The following is a 20,567-nucleotide window of genomic DNA, read 5'->3' on the forward strand; positions in this document are numbered from 1 at the left end:
CATATATTCTCCACTACATTTTATCCCTAAGATCATATAAATATTTTAAGTTAAAATTTAAATAAAGTAAGAACCATAAATTATGGGGGCGTGGTAAATTAGACAGTTTAGCAAAAAAAAAAAAAAGAATAATTTTGATACCCAAACAATGAATTTTTATTTTTCCTTTCTAATAAAGTGTCTTTTTCTGTGATCAATTTCACAGAGATAATTTGGGAAATTATTCTTATTTATAGAACCGAAGCTCAGACTATTTGAGGTGTCACGGTAAAAAAGGAAATATTTAAATACGATTTACTAATGAGCAAACATTTTACACAAAACATTACACCCAGTTTTCATTTTAACAAACACTAAAAAGAAAACCTGTATCTTCTAACATGCATGTCTATTAATGTTTTGAAGCTATGAGCGGCTATTAAAAACCTCATCTCAGAGAGGTAAAGCACATATTTAATTATCAGTCTGTTTTAACCCATAGTACCGACTCACAGTCACAGACAGCATCTGCTTCTCAGTTTATCCCCACATTTCTTAGCCCTACTTCATAATGCCTTTGTTTGTACCGTTAGTACACTGAAAATAAAATGTTCAATAATACAAGATCTCACCTTTGAAGTTGGGCCATTTCATTAATACAACATTTTTTTTTAAACTCACAGAACTGTTTTTCTCTTCTGGTCCTTCCAACAGCAAATGTCATAACTGAGATCTAGACATTACATCACTGTTTATTTGTCACAAACACAGCTCTAATCAGTTCAACAGGCCCAGGGTAAGTAATAGTATCTTAAATGGCAACATACAGGAGCTACTATACCTCTTAACTTCCTATAGCAAGAACAGGGCTTTTTTTCTGTTTGGAAAAGACTCAATTCCTAGGTTTATAGAATGGTAAAGTAACTGTAAGGTCTACTGTTTTAATTATAAAATACATGTTTCCCATTCTAAAATATGGGCTGTGTTTTCTCACACAGTTTGTAACATTTGAAGAAACAAGTCAAAATATAATTTATTTTTTCTAAGTACTTTTAAAACAATATTTCATATTTCCTAAGCAAAGACTTTTAAGATGATGTTTTTAAATAACTACATCCTGTTTCTATCTTATGCTAACATAAAGAGTTGGTTTATTAATGTAAATGACTAAGTTCTTTGCATTGCTTCATCAGTAAGATTAACTGATTTTCTCTTAATTAGGTCCCTGTGGCTAATACTGGCTGGTAGTATTAGCATGTCCTGCACAGAAAGTGGGGCTTAGAGACTTCATACAGACTTCAGTCACATCTGCATGCCCACAGCAATGGCATCAAACTGAGTTGTAGACAAGCCATAATTAATGGTACTGAATTATTAACATCCAAATTCTTTTTGAAATAAGATGAATGTCAGCCTCTCTTAATGATACTGTGATGTGGACAAATGTCACTGAATTTAATGGAGGTATCTGGTGCCTGAGGACAGTTACCTTCTCATTAGCCCTGTTGAGGTCTGCGATGAGGGCATCAACATTCTCCTGCAAGACGGCACAAAGCTCAGACCATGAGAATTTGTCCAGCATGCCTTCTGGTTGTTTTATCAGCACACAGCCTGCTACCAAGTGCTGATACAAGGTGTGAAGGAAGGTTAGCTTCTCCTGCAAGAAAAAAAAAAAAGGACTCGTTAACTCCTAAATATAAACACTGTAGGAAGTCAAATACACAGTACAAGTAGTCAGGCATTTTTTTAATCTAGAAGGAAAACACTCAAGTTCCAGCTATTATCATTTAGATGGCCTTTTTTCTCACATTCAGAACTGAGCATTAGATAAAATACTAATGTCCACTTTAAATTGCTTAGACTTCTTAGACTGGTATTGAAAACACAACTCTAATTAGATGCCAGAAGACAGAGTCTGTGCTACAGTATGCTACTGCTGGGAGGTAAGCACCTGCTTAGGTCTAAGTTTTAAAATCTGTATCACAGGTACCTGGGTTAATTTTTATAAGAACCTTTAATTTGAAGTCAATATAGTAATTCTCTAATTTCCTACTTACATTTTAAAAACAGATGTTAAGTCATAAAATAGCATCGAGATAAGAGTGTTGTTCCATTCTAATGAAAGGCACGCTGTATCAGCATCTGTACTTTACATGTCCGCAATCACGCAGCTTTCTTCTTCCCCAGACATTTGACTCAACTCACCACTTAAAGGAAATCTATCCCGACCCCCTTAGGCAAAGCACACAGAGATATGAAAGATATGGAAGAAGGGCTCATTTGTTTTCCCCACTTAGAGGTTTATATTGTATTCAGCACACTGGGCATCGGTGGGTGTTTAAGTATTACAAAGTAACAGAGCAATTTAAAGTGGACAGGTTGCCCAAGACACATTTTCAAAACTGTCCAATTATAAATATGTTTGAAAAACCCTTTTAAAACATATTGTCATTACAATCATTAACTATCCCCTGCTGAATGGCTTAAAGATATTTACTCTGCTCTAGAATCCAGTGTAACTCTGACTCATTTTGAGTACACTTGGAGAACTTAGTTAACTAAGATGACAAATTGCCCTCTTTATAGAAACTTCATCTCAAAACATGAAACTCAGAAGACGAAGTAATTGTGAAGATGCAAAATAAACATTTTATGTGGATAATATCAGTTCCTCAAAATGTCTTACTATACCAGAAAGAGGGAAAAATTTTGAAAGAAGAAAAATTGAGAGAAAAAATGGAAATAATAATGTAGTTTTTTTTCTAAAGAACTAAATATAGTGTATTAAAGACTTTGTTTTGTTACTGGAAATTGTAGCAACTGTTTTCCTGAACATTTCAAAGTAAATTATAGTAACTCATCCATATACTGCTCACTTTTTCAAACACAGTAATTTAAAAACAACAATTAAGCAAATAAATAAATATAGTTACACCAAAAAAATTGGATCAAGAAATTAAAAACTCCCAGCACTTGGGAGGCAGAGGCAGGAGGATCTCTGTGACTTTGAGGCCAGCAGGTCTACATGGTGAAATCCAGGACAGCCAGGGCTCTGTGGAGAGAGACCCGGTCTCAAAAAAAACAAAAACAAAAGAAAACGTAAACTCTGCTGCTACAAATGTACTGTGCACTATTCCTTTAAAAAGAGTTAAAGAGCCGGGCGTTAGTGGCACACGCCTTTAATCCCAGCACTCAGGAGGCAGAGGCAGGTGGATATTTGTGAGTTCGAGGCCAGCCTGGTCTTCAGAGCGGGTGCCAGGCTCCAAAGCTACACAGAAAAACCCTGTCTCAAAAAACCAAAAAAAAAAAAAAAAAAAACAAAGTTAAAGATGGCTTCTACACTTTCAAGTGGTTTGAAATGTATAAAAATCTGATTCAGTACAATCATAGGAGTGTAATATTCAGGCACTAAAATCACTGTCCTTCACATTTTAACTAAGAGCATAGCTCTGCTAAAAGAAGCTTCTCCAAGAGGATGACTCATTTTGTCACCACGAAGTCCTTTCTGCTTGGGCTGTGATAAACCAGGGATGGAGTCATCCATTTGGTGTGAAAAGATCATCACAAGATCCAAAATCAGTTTACACATGTTGAACCCAACCTAGCACTCCAGACACTGACTTCACAATGCAGTCAGACTTCTGGTTTCCTTAATTTTCACCATCATCTGCTGTGTAGAATAACTCCAAGCCCTTCATGTGGACACAATTGAAATCCCAGACTCTAAGGGTGGAAAGAATGTTTCCTTTTTACTCTCTTGGCACTGGAGTTTGTATTTGTTGAAATAATGAATTCAATATGCAGGAATTTAGATAAACGAATCCATCAACCACAGGAGCTCTATATCCCAGAAGTAAAAGAAAATTATAGGCAGAACAGGCTGATACAGAATATGAAACTTTTATCATGATATTTTAAGAATTAATCATTAACAGGACTTGAGAGACAGTTCAGCAGTTAAGAGCACAGACTGCTCTTGTAGAGGATCAGTATCCAAGTCCCAGCACCCACATGGTAGCTAACAACTGTCTGTAACTCCAGTTCCAAGGGCCCTAGTATCCTCTTCTGGCCTCTCTGGGCACCAGGCATCCATGTGATGGACAGACATACATGCAGGCAAAGCATCCATAGGCATAAAATAAAAACAAATAAATCTCAAAATAATTTTAATAAGTTACTAATAAATATAAACGGATACACAACTATCCAGAGCATCTAACTTGCAGTTTTAATTTTGTGAAACTTTTCTTTTTCTCGGTTTTCATTAGTATATTATAATTATAAAGAATAAGAAGACTGTCTGGTGTTGTTATTCCTGTTTTACAATTAAGGGAATTAACAGCCAGGCTCTGTGTAAACAGAAAAAAAACAAGATTCAAGTCCAAACCTATTTGGTTACAAAAAAGATTCTTTCCATCACGCTGTAGAATTACTCTAATAAAAAATGATGTTGTTACTGGCAAGTAAGCCAACCTTGACAAGACAGAACAGAAAATGGCAGAGTGAGATATGACAGATTCAAGCCGAGGAAGAAAGCCAATGGTCCAAGTGACATAAGGGTTGAACTAGGTTACCTTTTTTTTTCCCCACACACAAATTAGGACAAGGAGGCAGAACTGAGGAAGGGATTTTGCAACTGTGAGGAGCATTTCAAAGTGTGACACACTCAGACCATTTTTTAAATTAAATTGGATAGGAGTAACACCAGTCATTGATGCATGTAACATGCCCAGCTGAGGTCAGTGAAAGGTCTTCCTGTGCCTTGTGTCTGGGGCGATACCTCGGAGTCCTTGTGAAAGGCCTGGGACAGGTTCTGCAGCTCACTCTCACACTGGGCAGCCCGCGCCTTCTCCTTCTCCCAGCAGTGGAGCACATTCTGTAGCTCCACCTTGAGCGTGCCTATCAGGGCCTCGCGGTCTGCACACTTCGTTCGTAGGTGACTGACCTCCTTGTGGACCTCAGTCAGCTTATCCTGCAGTTCCTGGCAGAGACACCAAATAAAAAATGATTGGAATGGCAGGAGGTGAAGAGCACCAAACAGCAACATGATGAAAACCTTCAAAACCTTAGGGTAAAATAATTACCATTTGCTTATGATGCCGACCATTTAGGGTATTTTACTGAAAGTGTTTTCTAAGTAGAATGTTTTCACTCAAAAATTAGAAAAGTTGTAATGTTCAAGCACATACATTTTATTAAAACTGCTTACTCCAAAAAAGATATTTAAAAGTTTTCCCTTTAACCCATTGTTTTTTAAAGGTGATTAAAAAAATCTTTACTAACACTTAAAGTCACATGGGATGGGAGACAATCTCTTTACATTTAATATGACATTTTTTCTCCAATGACACTTCAAATACTAATAGAAATCTCAAGAATGCGATGTAAATTTCTACTAAACTATGCTATTGAACCGCCTCCATTACACGCAGCTTCAACACCAACACTAAAGAAGCCCAATGAATGCTGAGAAAAAGCACACTTTGTAGCACTGTAGCTGAAACTAACACAGAAAATAAAAACAACTATTTGCTTGAAGCTTCGCCAACTGTGGTCTCAGCCCATTAGCCAGACAAGATGTACTAAAAACAATGGCTCCAACCAAGAATGGCAAAACTGACTCCACAGACAGATATGCTTATACAAAATGTGTTTAATACTTATCTAAAGTGGGACATTAAGTCTCAAAGCATTTTGATCTGTAATATTACATCAGAGAAATGAATTGTTCCTTTAACCAAAACAGTTTGATCAACAAAAAATTTTAATGTATACTCAAAAGTACTTTTAAAATGGAAGGTTAATTTTCAGGTCTCTCTAAAATAATTCCTTCATAATATATTTGTCTCTTAACAAAGGGAAAAAGTTAACTCAAATTGCAATACCTTTATTCTTTTAACGTGAGACTCAATCTTTTGTTTTGTAGAATCCAGTTCATTGCTTGTCTTTTCCTTGGCATCATTTATGTTGCTTAGCTGATGAAAGAAAAATAGCTTTTTGACATTTCTTCAAGAAGGAGTAACCCAAAAGCTAACTTTTAAATACTTGCTATGCAATTATTTAGGCATAAATATTTCAACAGTGATTGAGTCTTAGGCACAACACTTCTTTTGGTTAAAGGCTATGCAGTTTCTGTCACAGGCTCACCTGGCTGAAAAGAAAGCATTCAGCCTTAAAACGCCAGGGATGGTCTTATTGTGCTCACTATATAAAGGATTTCATTCTTACTGTAAACATAACTTTATTCTCAAAATCCTACTGGACCAAATGCCAGGAGCAGTGCCATCTATAAGGAAAGAAGAGAGAGCAAGCAGGAGACTGTTTTACTTTACATCAAGAGGGTATTCACTGGTCGCTCACTTCATATGACAGCTTCGGGCCATCACACGCAGTCCTACTGGGGAGGCTGTGGCAGGTCATCAGTTGGTCCTGCACTGCCTGTGATTTATTGTCTTTGACAGTTCATTCTTCTTTCTGTCAGGCTGTTCTTTTTGCTTTCTTTGCGGCCACCCCCTTGGTCTCCCCACTGCTGTCTCTGGCACTGGTTCACAACAAAGCACATTACTAAGCCAAAGCCTGCTGAGTCGACTTTTCAACTGTGCTGAGGATCATGTGACATTCATCCTCCCAAATAACAATTCTCTGTGGGTAATATGTTCCTAGTTACTCGGCAGCTTCCAGGCCTAGGCCTCTGAAGAACTTCAAAACTACAAACAATCCAGGTTGTCTTGGTTCTCTAGGAAAAGACTTAGCAATGTCTGCTCTCCAAATAATTTAATTATTTTAATGGTCACTTTTGCTTCTGAACAATTACAGAATGTGTTTAAAGAACAGACTTGCCCTTCTTTGTCTACCCTGAACATATAAAATAAACCTCTACCATTACAGTACACAAAGTGAATTTGCAGGTTTTGAATTACATAAAACAAAGAGATAAACTCTAAGCCGTGTGACTTGTCTATGGCTGCACAAAAATCTGTTGTTTTTCTAACTATTGTAATTATTACATATACTAATTTGACAAGATATAACGAGATAAACTCTTCAATTTTTAAAGCATGAATTCATAAAATATTTTAATACCCAAGAAAATTATTAATTCACACATTAAACAATACAAATGAGATGACAAACAGAAGCATGAGCCTGTTTAATCTGCAAATTAAAAGATTCCAGTCTACATCAAACAGACACTTGTTTTTAAAAACTTCTAACAACACTTAACTCCCTTTAGAGCACAAAGATTAATTTCCTTTTTTTATTAAGATTTCTGTGGTTTACAAACCCTTAAACTCTTGATGCAACCTAAATTTCTACTAGCTACCCCCAGATCATAAACATACTGACATTTAAACAGAACACATTTCACTTAAATTATTTGCACAGATATGTCACACAGGCCACAAGTGACAGGGTCCTTTCACTGTGGGAGTGAAATACTACTTTAGGCCACACTTGAAGAAAGAACAGTGACAAGTGGTTTATTATTTCTGTATCTGTGAAGCTGTCAATTCAACATCCCCAATCTTTTTGACCTTTGTAACAAGCAAAGGCTGCATACTGGTACTGCCTGAAGGCCGTGTGTGCAGCCAAACAGTCCACGTGTTACCTCATTAGACGCATCTTCCAGCTTGTTCTGGTAATCTGTCAAGGTCCGCCTCAAAGTCTCAAGGACAACAGAGAAGCTGGGAAGCTTATCTTTGTCCTTGTGGATGCCTGAAGAAAAATGTGGGATGAAAACACACCCTTCAAGTCACATAGGCACAAAAGCTAAGCAAACAGTAACAGAGACATTACAATTAGTAAGAAAGCCAAAAAGACATGAAACATTGAACAGAAATTTATTCTCCAGCCAAGTACTGATACTGTTTCTAAATAAGTTGCCAAATTAAAGCTCATGATATTTTAAGTTCAAATTTATTTCTACCTTATCAAGACACTTATCTTCCCCCATATCTCCTAAGCAATATCAGGGTTTATATGTCCCTACTATCCAACAATTAAATCATCTATACTAGCATTGTTTAGAGGAATTACATATACTTACTTTCCGTGTTTCTGATCAGTCAGGCATTTTATAGTAAGATATTTTGCTTAAGTAATAACTTCTGAACCAAGAATATATCATTTTCACCTAGAAATACTCTTTAGCATTTAGAATTTTCAAATTGACATTTTAAATAAACAATAAAAATGCTACTAAAATCCTGATGGCTGATATTCATTATAAAAATATGAGTATTTTTATATTATACCCTCAAACTATTTTAGTGTAGTTGTGACACAAGTCAAATTAACGGGACCAATCAATGTTACATGGTCAAGTGTAATTCCAAATACTATGCCAAAAGAATAAAAAGTTGAATTTCAAATACTGCATAAAGCTTATTTTTATTTACCATTTCTTAAATTAAAAAAAAACAGATATCAAATTTAGTTTGAAAATATTCATGCAAAAATTTTTTCATGTCCTCTTATAATTTCTCCCCATTTATTATATTTTATACTCCAAATATTTCACTATATAAAAAATTTACAATAAGGAAAAAATTTTAAAGAAGCATTTGTGAGCTGGGCATAGTTGCACATGCCTTTAATCCCAGCACTCAGGAGACAGGCAGACAGAGGCCAGCTCAGTACGCAAAGTGAGTTCTAGGCTAACCAGGACTAAATAGTGAGACTCTGTCTCTAACAACAAAAAAGTAAATAAAAGAAGCATTTGAAAGGCATGTTTTAGGGTTCATTCAGTCACACAACTAATGAACTGAATTCCTACTGTGTATTAATTTGGGGCATTAGACATGCAGAAGTAAGGAAGATCAGTCTGCTCTACAATATGCAGTGGAATTCAAGGAAGAAGCAATGAATACACAACAATATGACATCACTCATCCATTTTTCAAGTATTCAAAGGCTGGAGCTCATAGGGGACAGGAAAGAAGACAGGAGTGAAGAGGAGATGGGGAGAAAGTTCCCAGTCAATAATAAATCAACTTCATTCATCTCAGAATATTGCTGATATTTAAAGCTTTAATTTGGAGGAAATATTGATAAAGTTAAGAAATTTATCAAGGTATATTTAAATACTATCTTAAGTATCGCTACAAGTTAGATTTTCATAAGTAAAACTAAAATACCCAACCAAAGACCAAAAGCAATATGAAAGCAATACTTATTCTAAACAGAAAAAACACACAAGCTCTGAGCCACATGGCAGAGGAAATGACACTGCTAGGGATGACTCTGGGTTTGGAAAGATGACTCATTACAATTTTCCCCAACATAGTATTTTTGTTAATTATCTGGGAATTTTGTACAATTCACACCAATCACATTAGAATCCCATTCCTTCCAGATCTACCCTCCCACCCTTGCACACCACCACCCCCACAAAAAAAGAGAAGAAAATAAAAAATACACCAAGTCCATATTGGGTTGACCATATAGTCATTAGAGCATGGTCTAACTCCTAGTGGCCAGCCCTATAAAAAAAATTGAGCCCACTCCCTGCCAGAAGCCATCAACTGTGAAGAGCTACACTTCAGCATCTTTATCACAGTGTTTTAGGACTCTCTTCAATAACTTCATATCTGGACTTTCTTTTTCTTCAGGGAGTTGGAAAGAGGTTGTCCCAGCAGCCTTCAATGTCTCTCATTCATTCAGTTATGAATCTGCAGTTATCGATAGCACTCCAAAGGATGTCTCCCTGCCAACAGCAGCTTGGTTCATGGTGGTTCATAGGTGGATCATGGACATCAATGCAGCCTCTCAGCAGTAACATGGACCACGACATCAACATGGCCTTTGGCAGCAGCAAGGATCATGGACACATCAACATGACCTTCTGCAGCAGCCCTGATTGACAATCTTACCGGATATATTTTTAACTGCTCTCTTAAACAAGATTAAAAATTGTATAATTTTGCCACTGCAAAAAGTAAGCTGTAAATAAACCATTCAAAACCAACCAGAAAAATCTGCTAGTTTTTAGCGAGAGAACTTACTCTAAAACAATTCAGAAGAATAAAATCATCTGAATAAGAACATTTACTAATCAATATGCCCTCTCCTTACTGAGTTACATATACATTTTAATATTACATAAAATTAAATTTTCTTGCCTAAAAAATGTTCATGCAATGCACTTTCCTTGAAATATAAATTAGTCTTATTTTCCTTCCAATATTTATTATAAAATGAATGACTATCCTTAACATGACAAAATGCTTATAACAAAGGAAGAAGGGGAAGGAAGATGGAAGAGAAGAGGGGAAGACGAAGGAGGGGAGGGGAAGAGTAAATCAGCCAACTACCCGGTGGCAACATAATTATGCTGAAGCATTTCTACCATGAAATAGACAGTGCCTTTTTCTTACTAAGACACACAGGTATAATTTTTCCTTCCCTAACTATAATGTTTCGGATGAAATCAGTCTTAGTCAGGGTTTCTATCGCTATGAAGAGACACCACAACCACAGTAAGTAACTCTTGTAAAGGAAACATTTAATTGAGGTGGCAGCTTATATTTTCAGCGGTTCGGTCCATCATCGTCATGGTAGGACATGGCACCATGCAGGCAGACATGGTGCTGGAGAAGTACATCTGAGAGTCCTACATCTTGTGCAGGGCAACAGAAAGTGGTCTGTCTCACTAGCTGCAGCTTGAGCATAGAAGACCTCAAAGCCCACCCTCAGAGTGACACACTTCCTCCAACAAGGCCACACCTACTCCAACAAGGCCATACCTCCCATTAGTGCCACTCCCTTTGGGGGCCTTTTTTTTTTTTTTTCAAAACACTACTACAATCACTATCCATAAATTTACAAAACACCTTATTCACTACAATGTATTCCAAACATCATTACTTCAAAACCAGAGCACTCACTTTATAATTTAAGAAATGAGGAAATGGTTGGCTTTCTCAATGCTTGCTATAACTCTGAATGAAGTCTCTCTCTCTCTCTCTCTCTCTCTCACACACACACACACACACACACACACACACACACACACACACACTAGTCAAATGGTGTTTTGAAAACTCATGGTGTTGAACAGTTTCTGTATGGTGTTGATACTTTCCAGGAAACAGTACACTCTGAACCAGCAATATGGTATTGCTTCTCTTACTGTCAGGATCCATGGATCCTGAGAGCAAAATATTAGAAATGAAAAAAAAAAAAAAAAAAAAAAAAAAAAAAAAAAAAGCTGGGTGGTGCCACATGCCTTTAATCCCAGCACTCCGGAGGCAAAGGCAGGTGGATCTCTGTGAGTTTGAGGCCAGACTGATCTACAGAAAGAATTCCAGGACAGCCAGGGCTACACAGAAAAACCCTGTCTAGGAGGAAAAAAAAAAAAAGGAAAAAATACTAAAAATGACAGTGGTTCACCTCACTATTACCCTTCATGAGGCAAGAATGAAGGATCTGGCTGAGCGGTGGTGGCACACACCTTTAATACCCGCATTCGGGTGGCAGAGGCAGGCAGATATCTGAAGCTAGCCTGGTCTACAGACCAAGTTCCAGGACAGACAAAGCTACACAGAGAAACCCCATCTAGCAAGAGAGAGGGGCTCGGGAGAGAGAGGAGAGAGAGAGAGGAGAGAGAGGGGAGAGAGAGAGAGAGAGAGAGAGAGAGAGAGAGAGAGAGAGAGAGAGAGAGAGAATCTGTTTCCCTTCCCAAACTGTGGGAATTCTTAATTCTGCTGCTTTAATTCTTAATTCTCAAGAAAGAATGCTTACAGAATTAAATATAGCAATGGTTCCATTGACATTGCTACTCATATTGCCACCTGGTCTCCATGAAGAACCACATGGCTGGAAAACAAAGAAAAAAGGAAGCTCTTTCTGTACCAGGGAAGCTAGTATTTATTATCAAAGAGAAATTAGTAGTAAGAAGGAGTATATCTAATCCACAGAAGATACTGCAGAGAGCCTACTACTATATTCATGTGTCACAAATGTCAGTGGAGCCAGGCTTGGTAGCACATGCCTGCAATTCCATCACTTGAGAGAAGTAAGCAGAGCTCGTGAGCGAAAGACCAAACTGGTCCACACAGAGAGTTGCAGGCCAGCCAGAACTACACAGTGAGATTAAAGCTCACAATACAAATGAAGAGTTAATGAATGGGGAGGAAAATTATAAAATACTATAGATAGTAATAGAGGAAGAAAAGATGGATAAAATATTCCATCTGAGTCCAAAAGTAGCACTTGCCTCATTTATTTCTCTGTTGCTGGGTAAATACTATAACCAAAAGCAACTCATGGAGGAAAGTGTTTATTTCAGGTTACAACACAGACAGGAATGCAACCCAGGAGCCTGGAGGCAGGAAGTGAAGCAGAAGTCATTGAGCCCCACTGTTTATTGGTCTGTTCCCCACGGCTTGCTCAACTTGCTATTTCATATAACTCACCAGCACATGTATCCATTCAGTAAAAAGACGTCTTCCTCACCTGAAGTTTTTTTACATCCTCCACTTCATAAAGTGGGAGGTACAATGGTGAACAAAGTATCTACCATCAAGGAGATAACACAAATGAGAAGTTGACTGAACTTTTCATTCTGTTTCTGTTGCTCTCTGTGTATGTGTGTATACGAGGTGTGTGTGTGTGTGTGTGTGTGTGTTAACCGATTGATTTATTCATACATACATACAATGTAGGCTAAATATTTATCTGGTTTCCAATACTACTACATATCCTCAACTTTTCTACACATTATATGCATAAACTAGGTTCATCTATTGGCAAGTGTTACTTTAAATATGATTGCTTTAAAAATCATAAGGAATCACATGACTATTTTAGAAACATAAATAAGCAGAGTTGTGCTTAATATTTAGTATTTTAATTATGTAAATATTTTATTTATGTACTATAAGTTTATAAGTATATAGGACATAAGTATATACTATTAGTATATATAAGCATATGTGCTATATTTAATATGTACTTATACATACTGTAAGTACTATAATCTCTAAATTTAAAAGTTAAAAGAAACCAAAGTAAACAAAAATCAAGGTGAAACTTTTTAAAAAATGACTCACTTTAATTGAATATAATTCACATCAATGGAAAAGAAACAAAAAAGGAGAACAATAGTGTATTTTAAAACTTTACAATGAAAAAGAATTGAGATTCATTTCTGTGAAGGCCTATGAAGTTTATGTATAACTATTGTACTAATTACTCTTCTGTTGTAATAAAACCAATGTAAGGAAGAAAGGGTTTGGCCTAAAGTAGAGGCCATTGTAGCTGAGGAGGAATGGCAGTAGTCTAGGAAAGTATGGCAGTATAAGTAGGAAGCTGGCTGATCACACTTTCATCCAACCAGGAAACAGAGAGAACAGGAAGTGGGGCTAACTATAAAGCCTCCGAGCCCACCCCAGTGGTGTACTTCCTCCAGCAAAATTCTACTGCCTACAGTTTACATGACCTCTCCAAACAGCAGCACCAAGTTTTCAAATACATGAGTCTATGGGGACATTTCTCATTCAAATCACTGTTACTGTGAAGTAAAAATGGTGAGTGGTGGTAAATAAAAAAGAAATTACAGAAATCCAAGAAAAGAAGACAAGAGTATAGGAGAAGGTTGGAAATGGAGAAGAATTATTATGAGTCAAATACCCTACAATTGTCTTATTGCAACCAGTTACTATCTCTAACACACTGTGAGGAGATGGAGCCAGAGAGATGGCTTCTATTTTTGGCCTTTAAGCAAGGTACAAGATATTCTGATATTTATGGGCATTCTTAGCATTAGGAAAAGTTAATAACATATGTTGTCATATATTTCTTTTTTATTTAACAATGTGATACAAATATGTTGTATATATATTTCTATAATACATTTCATGTATTTACACAGATTTGATATACTATAGAATGTTGAGTACTCTTGGGAAAGTCACTCCACAGGTCTTCATTAATTAAATCTATAAGACTTATGAATGACTAAGAATTTGGTTTACAATCCTCAAGTAAACTGGGAGAATGCAAGAACGTAGCAAACAGCATGAATTGGAACCAGAGTGCTGCTTCTGTGGCCACTCTCAGTCTCTGGCTACAGCACATCCAACAGTGTTTATAAAATAATCAAAATCCTAAAATGATGCTAAGTGTGGGAAATATTCTTATGTGAAAGAAGTCAAGGACGAGAAAAGAAATAAACAGTCCAGTCTGTTTTCCTGATTTTCCTAAAGGCACTCCTTAAGACTGCCCAATCAATTCCTAGGTGACATTATATGCCTAAAAACATCCAACTCTGGGGCTATTTTTTAAAATTTATTTATTAGTTCTAGTTAGGGAACAAACTTGTTTCAAGTCCCTTCTCCCTCTCCCTCCCCTCACCCCCATCCCTCCTCCCCCACCCCATCCACCCACCACTCCCCAGGCAGGGTAGGGACCTCAACGGGGGCTCTGCAAAGTCCACCAAATCTTCCTGTGCTGGTCCTGGGCCCTTCCCCATGTGTGCAGGGCCAGAGTGTAACCCTTCACGTGGGATGGGCTCTCAAAGTCCCTTCTTGCACCAGGGAAAAATACTAATCCACCAACAGAGGCTCCCTGGAGTGCAAAGGCCTCCTTATTGACATCCATGTTCAGGGATCTGGATCAGTCTTGTACTGGCCTCCCAAAGAGCATCTGGGGTCGATGTGCTCTCCCTTGTTCAGGCCAACTGTTCCTGTGGGTTTCTCCAACCTGGTACAGACCCCTTCGTTCTTCATTCTTCCCTTTCTTCAACTAAATTCCCGATTTCGGCTCAGTGTATATCTGTGGATGTCTGTCTCTGCTGTCTCTGCTTCCATCAGCCACTGAGTGAGGGCTCTAGTTCCTGGGTCGGTCGGCGGAATCTCTGGGGCTATTTTTTTAATGTGGTTTGTGTGCATGTATAGCACCTGATTGCAGTGCCAGTGGAGGCCACAAGAGGGCATCAGATTCCCCCAGAACTAGAGCTTCAAACCACTGTACACTGCCACATGGGTGTTAGGAATCAAACCTGGTCCTCTAGAAGCGCAGCACACGCTCTAAACCACTGAGTCGTGTCTCCAGTCCCCCTGTGGCTACTATTTTCATGGCTTCTTTATTCTTTCCAAGTAGGAGGAAACATAGTATTTTTACAGTATTACAAAGAAGGAAAAGCTTAAAGAAAGCCTTTAGGAAAGTCTACACAGAGGACTGAAGACTGAACCACAAGGAAAGTCTCACAGAGAGCCAGTCACATCCCAGTGTCTGCCAGCTTTAGAGCACAGCACACACTGTATTACAAAAAATATTGTATTTGAGGCAGAAGACTGCATGGGCTCAAGGCTGAAAATGACCCTCCCCCAAACTTTCACCCTCCTCAGGGGAAAACAATGGGATTTAAGCACTACTACTTCAATATCAGTAGCAGGTAGGAAGTAGAATAAAAACAAATGTCCGTGATTAAGTAGAGGGAGGCTGCCTTGTCTAACAAAGCAACCCAGGAGAAATCTCTACTCTACATAGCAATTTCCAGGCCGTCCAGGGATACATAGTGAGATCCTGCCTCAAAACAACAACAAAAGTAAAACAGACTTCAACATTCTTTTAATTCATCTATGCTTTTATTCATTAATTTTTGGGTGACTGTACCACATAATACCTTATAAATTAGTGAATAAGAGATGACTTAGATACAGTAAGAAACACACCAAATAGTATGTTGGAAATGTGTGGCAATAATAGGTGCTCTGGCACACAAAAAAAAGTCCAACAGAAAAGGAAGAGTGGTGGTAAGGCAGAACACATGGGGATATGCAGTGGACACTTGAACTTGGGAATAGGAAAGAGCTATGTCCCACCAAAGAATATACTCCTCCAAAACAAAAATAATAACAAAACCCTCCATCTAGAAAGAACAACCATCATAAACCCTTCTAAGGCAAGAGAAAGCCTGGTGTTTTCAATAGGAAGCTAGATAACTCAAACCCAAGCAGGCAAATTAGCAGCAAGTAAGGTCAGTGGATAAGAAAAAACAGAAGCTTCGACATGAAATGCAAAGCCTGGGCAGTTTAGAGTAAAGAAAATCCATGCTCTAACAAGTTTTTGTTGTTGTTATCTTCTGGCCTTATTGAAGAATAATTGATCAAGTTAATTAACACATCCATCATTACATACAATGACTATTTTGTGGACAGGGGAGTACAGTGAGGACACTTAAGATCAAATCTCTTCACAAATTTCTAGTATACAATGGGTTATTATTGAGCAGACTTATGATGCTATACATTAAGAGCCCTAAAATTAACTCATCTTTTAAGGGAAAGTTTTGAGCTTGGGTCTTTCACTCATCATTCCTGTCAATCAGGAAAGCAGAATAAAAAGGACAGATGGAGGCACAGAGAACAGTGAGGTCAGAGAGGTGCTGGAGAGGTGCTGGAGAGGTGCTGGAGACCTTAGGAAATGAGCTGGAACTGTCACACCAATGAGAAAATAAAGGTAATCCTCTACATACAAAGACTCCTCAGCATCCCTGAACTAACTCAACCATGCTCATTTGCTACCTGAAGACAAACTCATGGGTTACACTCACTTCAGAGCATTTCCTAATATATACAACCACAAAACTAAAACACCGGGCAAACACTGTCAGTTCTCCACTGAGGTTAATTCACAAAAATAATTTTCAATCATTTTATTTTAATTTTTCTATTTACTATTATTGTGGGGGACACACACGAGTGGAGATCACAGGACAGATAGGAGCTTCTTCCAATGTGGAATTCAGGGAGGTCTTGGGCTTCTGAAGCAAGCCCTTCTCACTGGCCCAGTCATTTCATTTGAAAGAGCAAGTTTCAAACAAATTATGCAACTTCATCTCTACGTCTCCACTATGGATTACTTTTCCTAAAATCCAGGGTAGATGCAGAGCATTATTGAATTTAAAGGAACATAGAGGCCATAAAAGGAGGTAGAACCACTGCTTACTTATGGTAGCAACAAGAGGAACTCTGGGAACTCTTCCCAGGCTAACTGATTATAATTTGTTGTTCACTCTAAGAATGTGCCACCATCACAAGGTGAGAGAGAGTATGTTTTTATTTGAATCGACTTTCTCTCAAAGATTCTTATACCTAGAGATATGTACAATTTTTAGGGATGTGACATACATGTCCTCAAAATATTATAGGATACTTTTAACGGGTCATATTCTCTGTAAAGTATTAAACAACAGACTTACTTAATATTTGACAGCAATTACTGAGAACAGCTCAATATCTAATAAGTAACTACCTCATTTTAATGTTGGACATTTAAAATTACAAAACTGCCAGGCACTGGTGGCACAAACCTTTAATCCCAGCATTTGGGAGGCAGAGGCAGGTGGATCTGTAAGTTCAAGGCCAACCTGGTCTACAGATAGAGTTCCACGACAGCCAAGACTACACAGAGAAACCCTGTCTCAAAAAATCAAAAAAAAAAAAAAGCAGACTAAAAGAGAAAGCAGCAATCCAACCTGAGATAGCATAAGCAGAAACAGAATCCATTATAATAATAATTAATAACAATAATAATTCAGGGACGAAAAACATCCCAAATACATATGTGAGTCAGTGGGAAAAGACACCCTCACAGCAGTTCACTAGGAGAGAATCTATTAAAGAGATTATTAACAGAAATGGAGGTAAGCATGACATTTATCATGACAGACCAAACGGTAAGTTGAAAAACAACACCTCTAACCCTGAAGGGTCAAGCGGAAGGCACACTGTCACTCCCCGCTACCAAGAGCCCCATCTATGAAACAGGATCCATCTGGTACAAGGTGCAGCTCCTGAAAGGAGAAGCTCCTTCATGGGCGCAACAGAGCAGAAGATGGGAAGAAATAATACCTTGACTTCTTTCTTCTCCCACCCTCTTAAATCCCCCATTGGTGCTTACTGTCCTAACCTAATAAGAAGCCAGAAGGCAAAGGTGCCCAAATGATGAAATCAGCCTCACACAGCACAATAGAAAACCAAGCACCAGAGGGGAATGGATCCACAAAGACAAAAGAACAACTAATCATCACAAGCTATTCAAACAGCAATGCCTCTACACCAAATCATTAATTGAGTACAGTCCTTTCTGGCAACATATCTCTTACAATCTATAGTGCATTCATGCATTTAGAAACTAGAAGTTTAAGAACATGGTCACTGGGGCCAGCAAGATGGCTCAGCAAGTAAAAAGCACCTGCCACTAAGCCTAATGACCTGAGTTCTATCCCAGGGACCCACAAAGTAGAAAGAGAAATAAAACCTCACAAGTTGTCCGGCTACTTCCACTGACACACTGTGGCATGTGTGCGTGTGCATGCACACATGCACACAAACACAATACACTTTTAATTCTTTTAAGATTTTTAACTTGTATAAGTGTTCTTCTGTATTGTGTACATAGAAGTGGAGTTATAGACAGTTGTTAGTCACCATGTGGGTTCTGGGAACTAAACCTTCCTCTGGAAGAGCAACCACAGCTTTTAGTCTCTGGGCCATCTCTCCAACCCCCACAATTTTTTTTATTTTAAATCATTACTAAAATATAAGAATGAAAAGTTATATGTGAACTTAGTAAAATCACAGCTAAAACCATGAACTATAAAAGCAGACTGAAAAGGCAGCAACAGTGCATACTAAATGTCTACTAGTTCACCAGCTGAGAGACCCACAGGTCATAAGCTAAAGCACAGGACCTGATCAAGCCCTTCCACTGTCTCAAGGACAACAAACTTCCCTTAAGATTCTGTTTCCTAACAAGCTCCCTTCCCAAATCAATTCTGACTGCCTTAAATACATATAATATGTATATATGCATTAAATATATAAGGAAATTTAATGTTATGCCTTTTTAAAAAAATATAATCACATCATAAAAACAACTAAATAAACTGAGACAAAAGAAAACAGGTAGGAAAGTAAAAGTTTCAAGTTAAAACTACTGTAAGCATTCATGATGCAAAACCAGGAAAAAAATAAGAAAGTGGACATTGTAAACAGTGTATTAGTTAGTTCCAAAATATTTTCCTGATTTGTTAAAGTGGATTAATACTAAACCAAAACCACTTTAGCTGAGCACTATCACCTCCAGAGCACATACATGTGCATGTGAGAAGTGGCTCAGAAAGCAATGGTAGAGAGCGTGCACTGCTCCAGCCTGTGTCCTACATAACCTTTGGAATGCATGACCTTTAAGTTGCTGAAGGTTGCCTCGGAACTTGGCTCAGTTTGATGGAAACATCTGTTCCCCTCGCAGGTACACTGTAAGGACTCTTCTCTCAGTTGGATTCAGAACACAGCAAGTGAGCCCTTGTCTGTCCAACCACACAGACTTCAACACTTGTAAATCAAGTTCTGAGAGGACAACAGCAGGTCCACACTCCGTCACCCTCTCCCAGCCAGCTAGGCCAACTGACTGCTGTGAGAACTGCTCTTATCATGTCATCAAATCAAAGCATGTTGAGATGAGGGACTAGAAGAGGCATCTGCAGAATTCCCCAACTGCAGTGACTTTGGAACATTGACAGATGCATCTGTCATCTTATACCTTCAACTAACCTGATGTCCACTGGGCTGACACAGTAAAGCTGTCCAAGATCGATTCCAATTCTTTCACGTTATTTTCACATGTCTCTACTAGGAAGGCCTGGTGCTTCTTAGCCTTTTAATTAAGGGAGGGGAAGCATACATAATAAGGTTACATATTGTAGTAGCTGCAGATTTTATTGTGAATTTATACAGCATAATTAAGTCTCAACAAGATATTAATTACCCAGTTCAAATCCATTACTAATAAACTCTGTCTTAACATATTTTTACTTGGCCGAATATACAAATGTACAAAGTCTAGGAAAATAATTCACTAAAGACTTAGTGCCTCGCACTTCTTAAGTACTTTGTAAGCAGGGCTATGGTGGCTCATGTCTTTAATCACAGCAGTCCAGAAGCAGAAGCAGGCAGTCTCTGTGAGTTCACAGCCAGCCTGGTCTACAATCCCAGTTTTAGGAAAGCCAAAGCTGTTAACACAGAGAAACCCTGTCTCTGGGGTTAAAAAACAAAAAAAACTAAATACTTTGTATATAACAAACCTTTCTAACCTTAAAATAATGCTATGACAAAAGATAGGAATTTTATAATACTAAAACTGAAACAGGAGGCTATAAAGATGGCTTTATGGGGAAAGTGCTCACTGCATAAGCATAAAGCCCTGAGTATAGACCCCTAAAACCAGGTATGATGGCACACACCCATGATCTCAACACTGGGGAAGCAGACATAGGAACTCGAGGCCAGCCAGTCTAGACAAATCCACAAGCTGTGGGTTCACTATGAGACCCACTCAAAAGATAAGACAGAGGGCAATAAAGGAGCTCACACAATGTTAACCTTTGACCTCCACCTGCTCGAGCATGACTGTGCACACATACATGCATGTGCTTACACACATAGTCCATAGAGAAATTGCATAAATTCAATTTTAAACTGAGAAAGAAAATTTAAAGAATATTAAAAAAAAAAAAAAAAAAAAAAAACCTGCTTGCAATTACACGGTAGAACAGCCAGGCCTTAGGACATCACACTAGG

The 20,567-nt window shown here is 38.0% G+C and overlaps 1 protein-coding gene across 2 annotated transcripts in view; it reads right to left on the bottom strand.

Annotated features, from left to right (window-relative positions):
- LOC100756343 (coiled-coil domain-containing protein 171) overlaps positions 1-20,567 on the bottom strand; it is a 332,880-nt gene that overhangs the window by 208,678 nt on the left and 103,635 nt on the right. The window contains exons 11-15 of one of the 2 annotated variants that reach the window (XM_035439823.1): positions 19,542-19,644; positions 7,589-7,695; positions 5,865-5,954; positions 4,760-4,960; positions 1,469-1,636 (exon numbers count right to left, since the gene is read on the bottom strand). In XM_035439823.1, the coding sequence (XP_035295714.1) occupies positions 1,469-1,636; positions 4,760-4,960; positions 5,865-5,954; positions 7,589-7,695; positions 19,542-19,644 (669 nt within the window). Of the gene's footprint in view, positions 1-1,468; positions 1,637-4,759; positions 4,961-5,864; positions 5,955-7,588; positions 7,696-19,541; positions 19,645-20,567 lie in introns of those variants that run through there. The other variant, XR_004768216.1, reaches the window with a different exon arrangement.

Source organism: Cricetulus griseus, chromosome 2, assembly GCF_003668045.3.
Source record: "Cricetulus griseus strain 17A/GY chromosome 2, alternate assembly CriGri-PICRH-1.0, whole genome shotgun sequence".
In the NCBI taxonomy this organism is placed as follows: domain Eukaryota; kingdom Metazoa; phylum Chordata; class Mammalia; order Rodentia; family Cricetidae; genus Cricetulus; species Cricetulus griseus.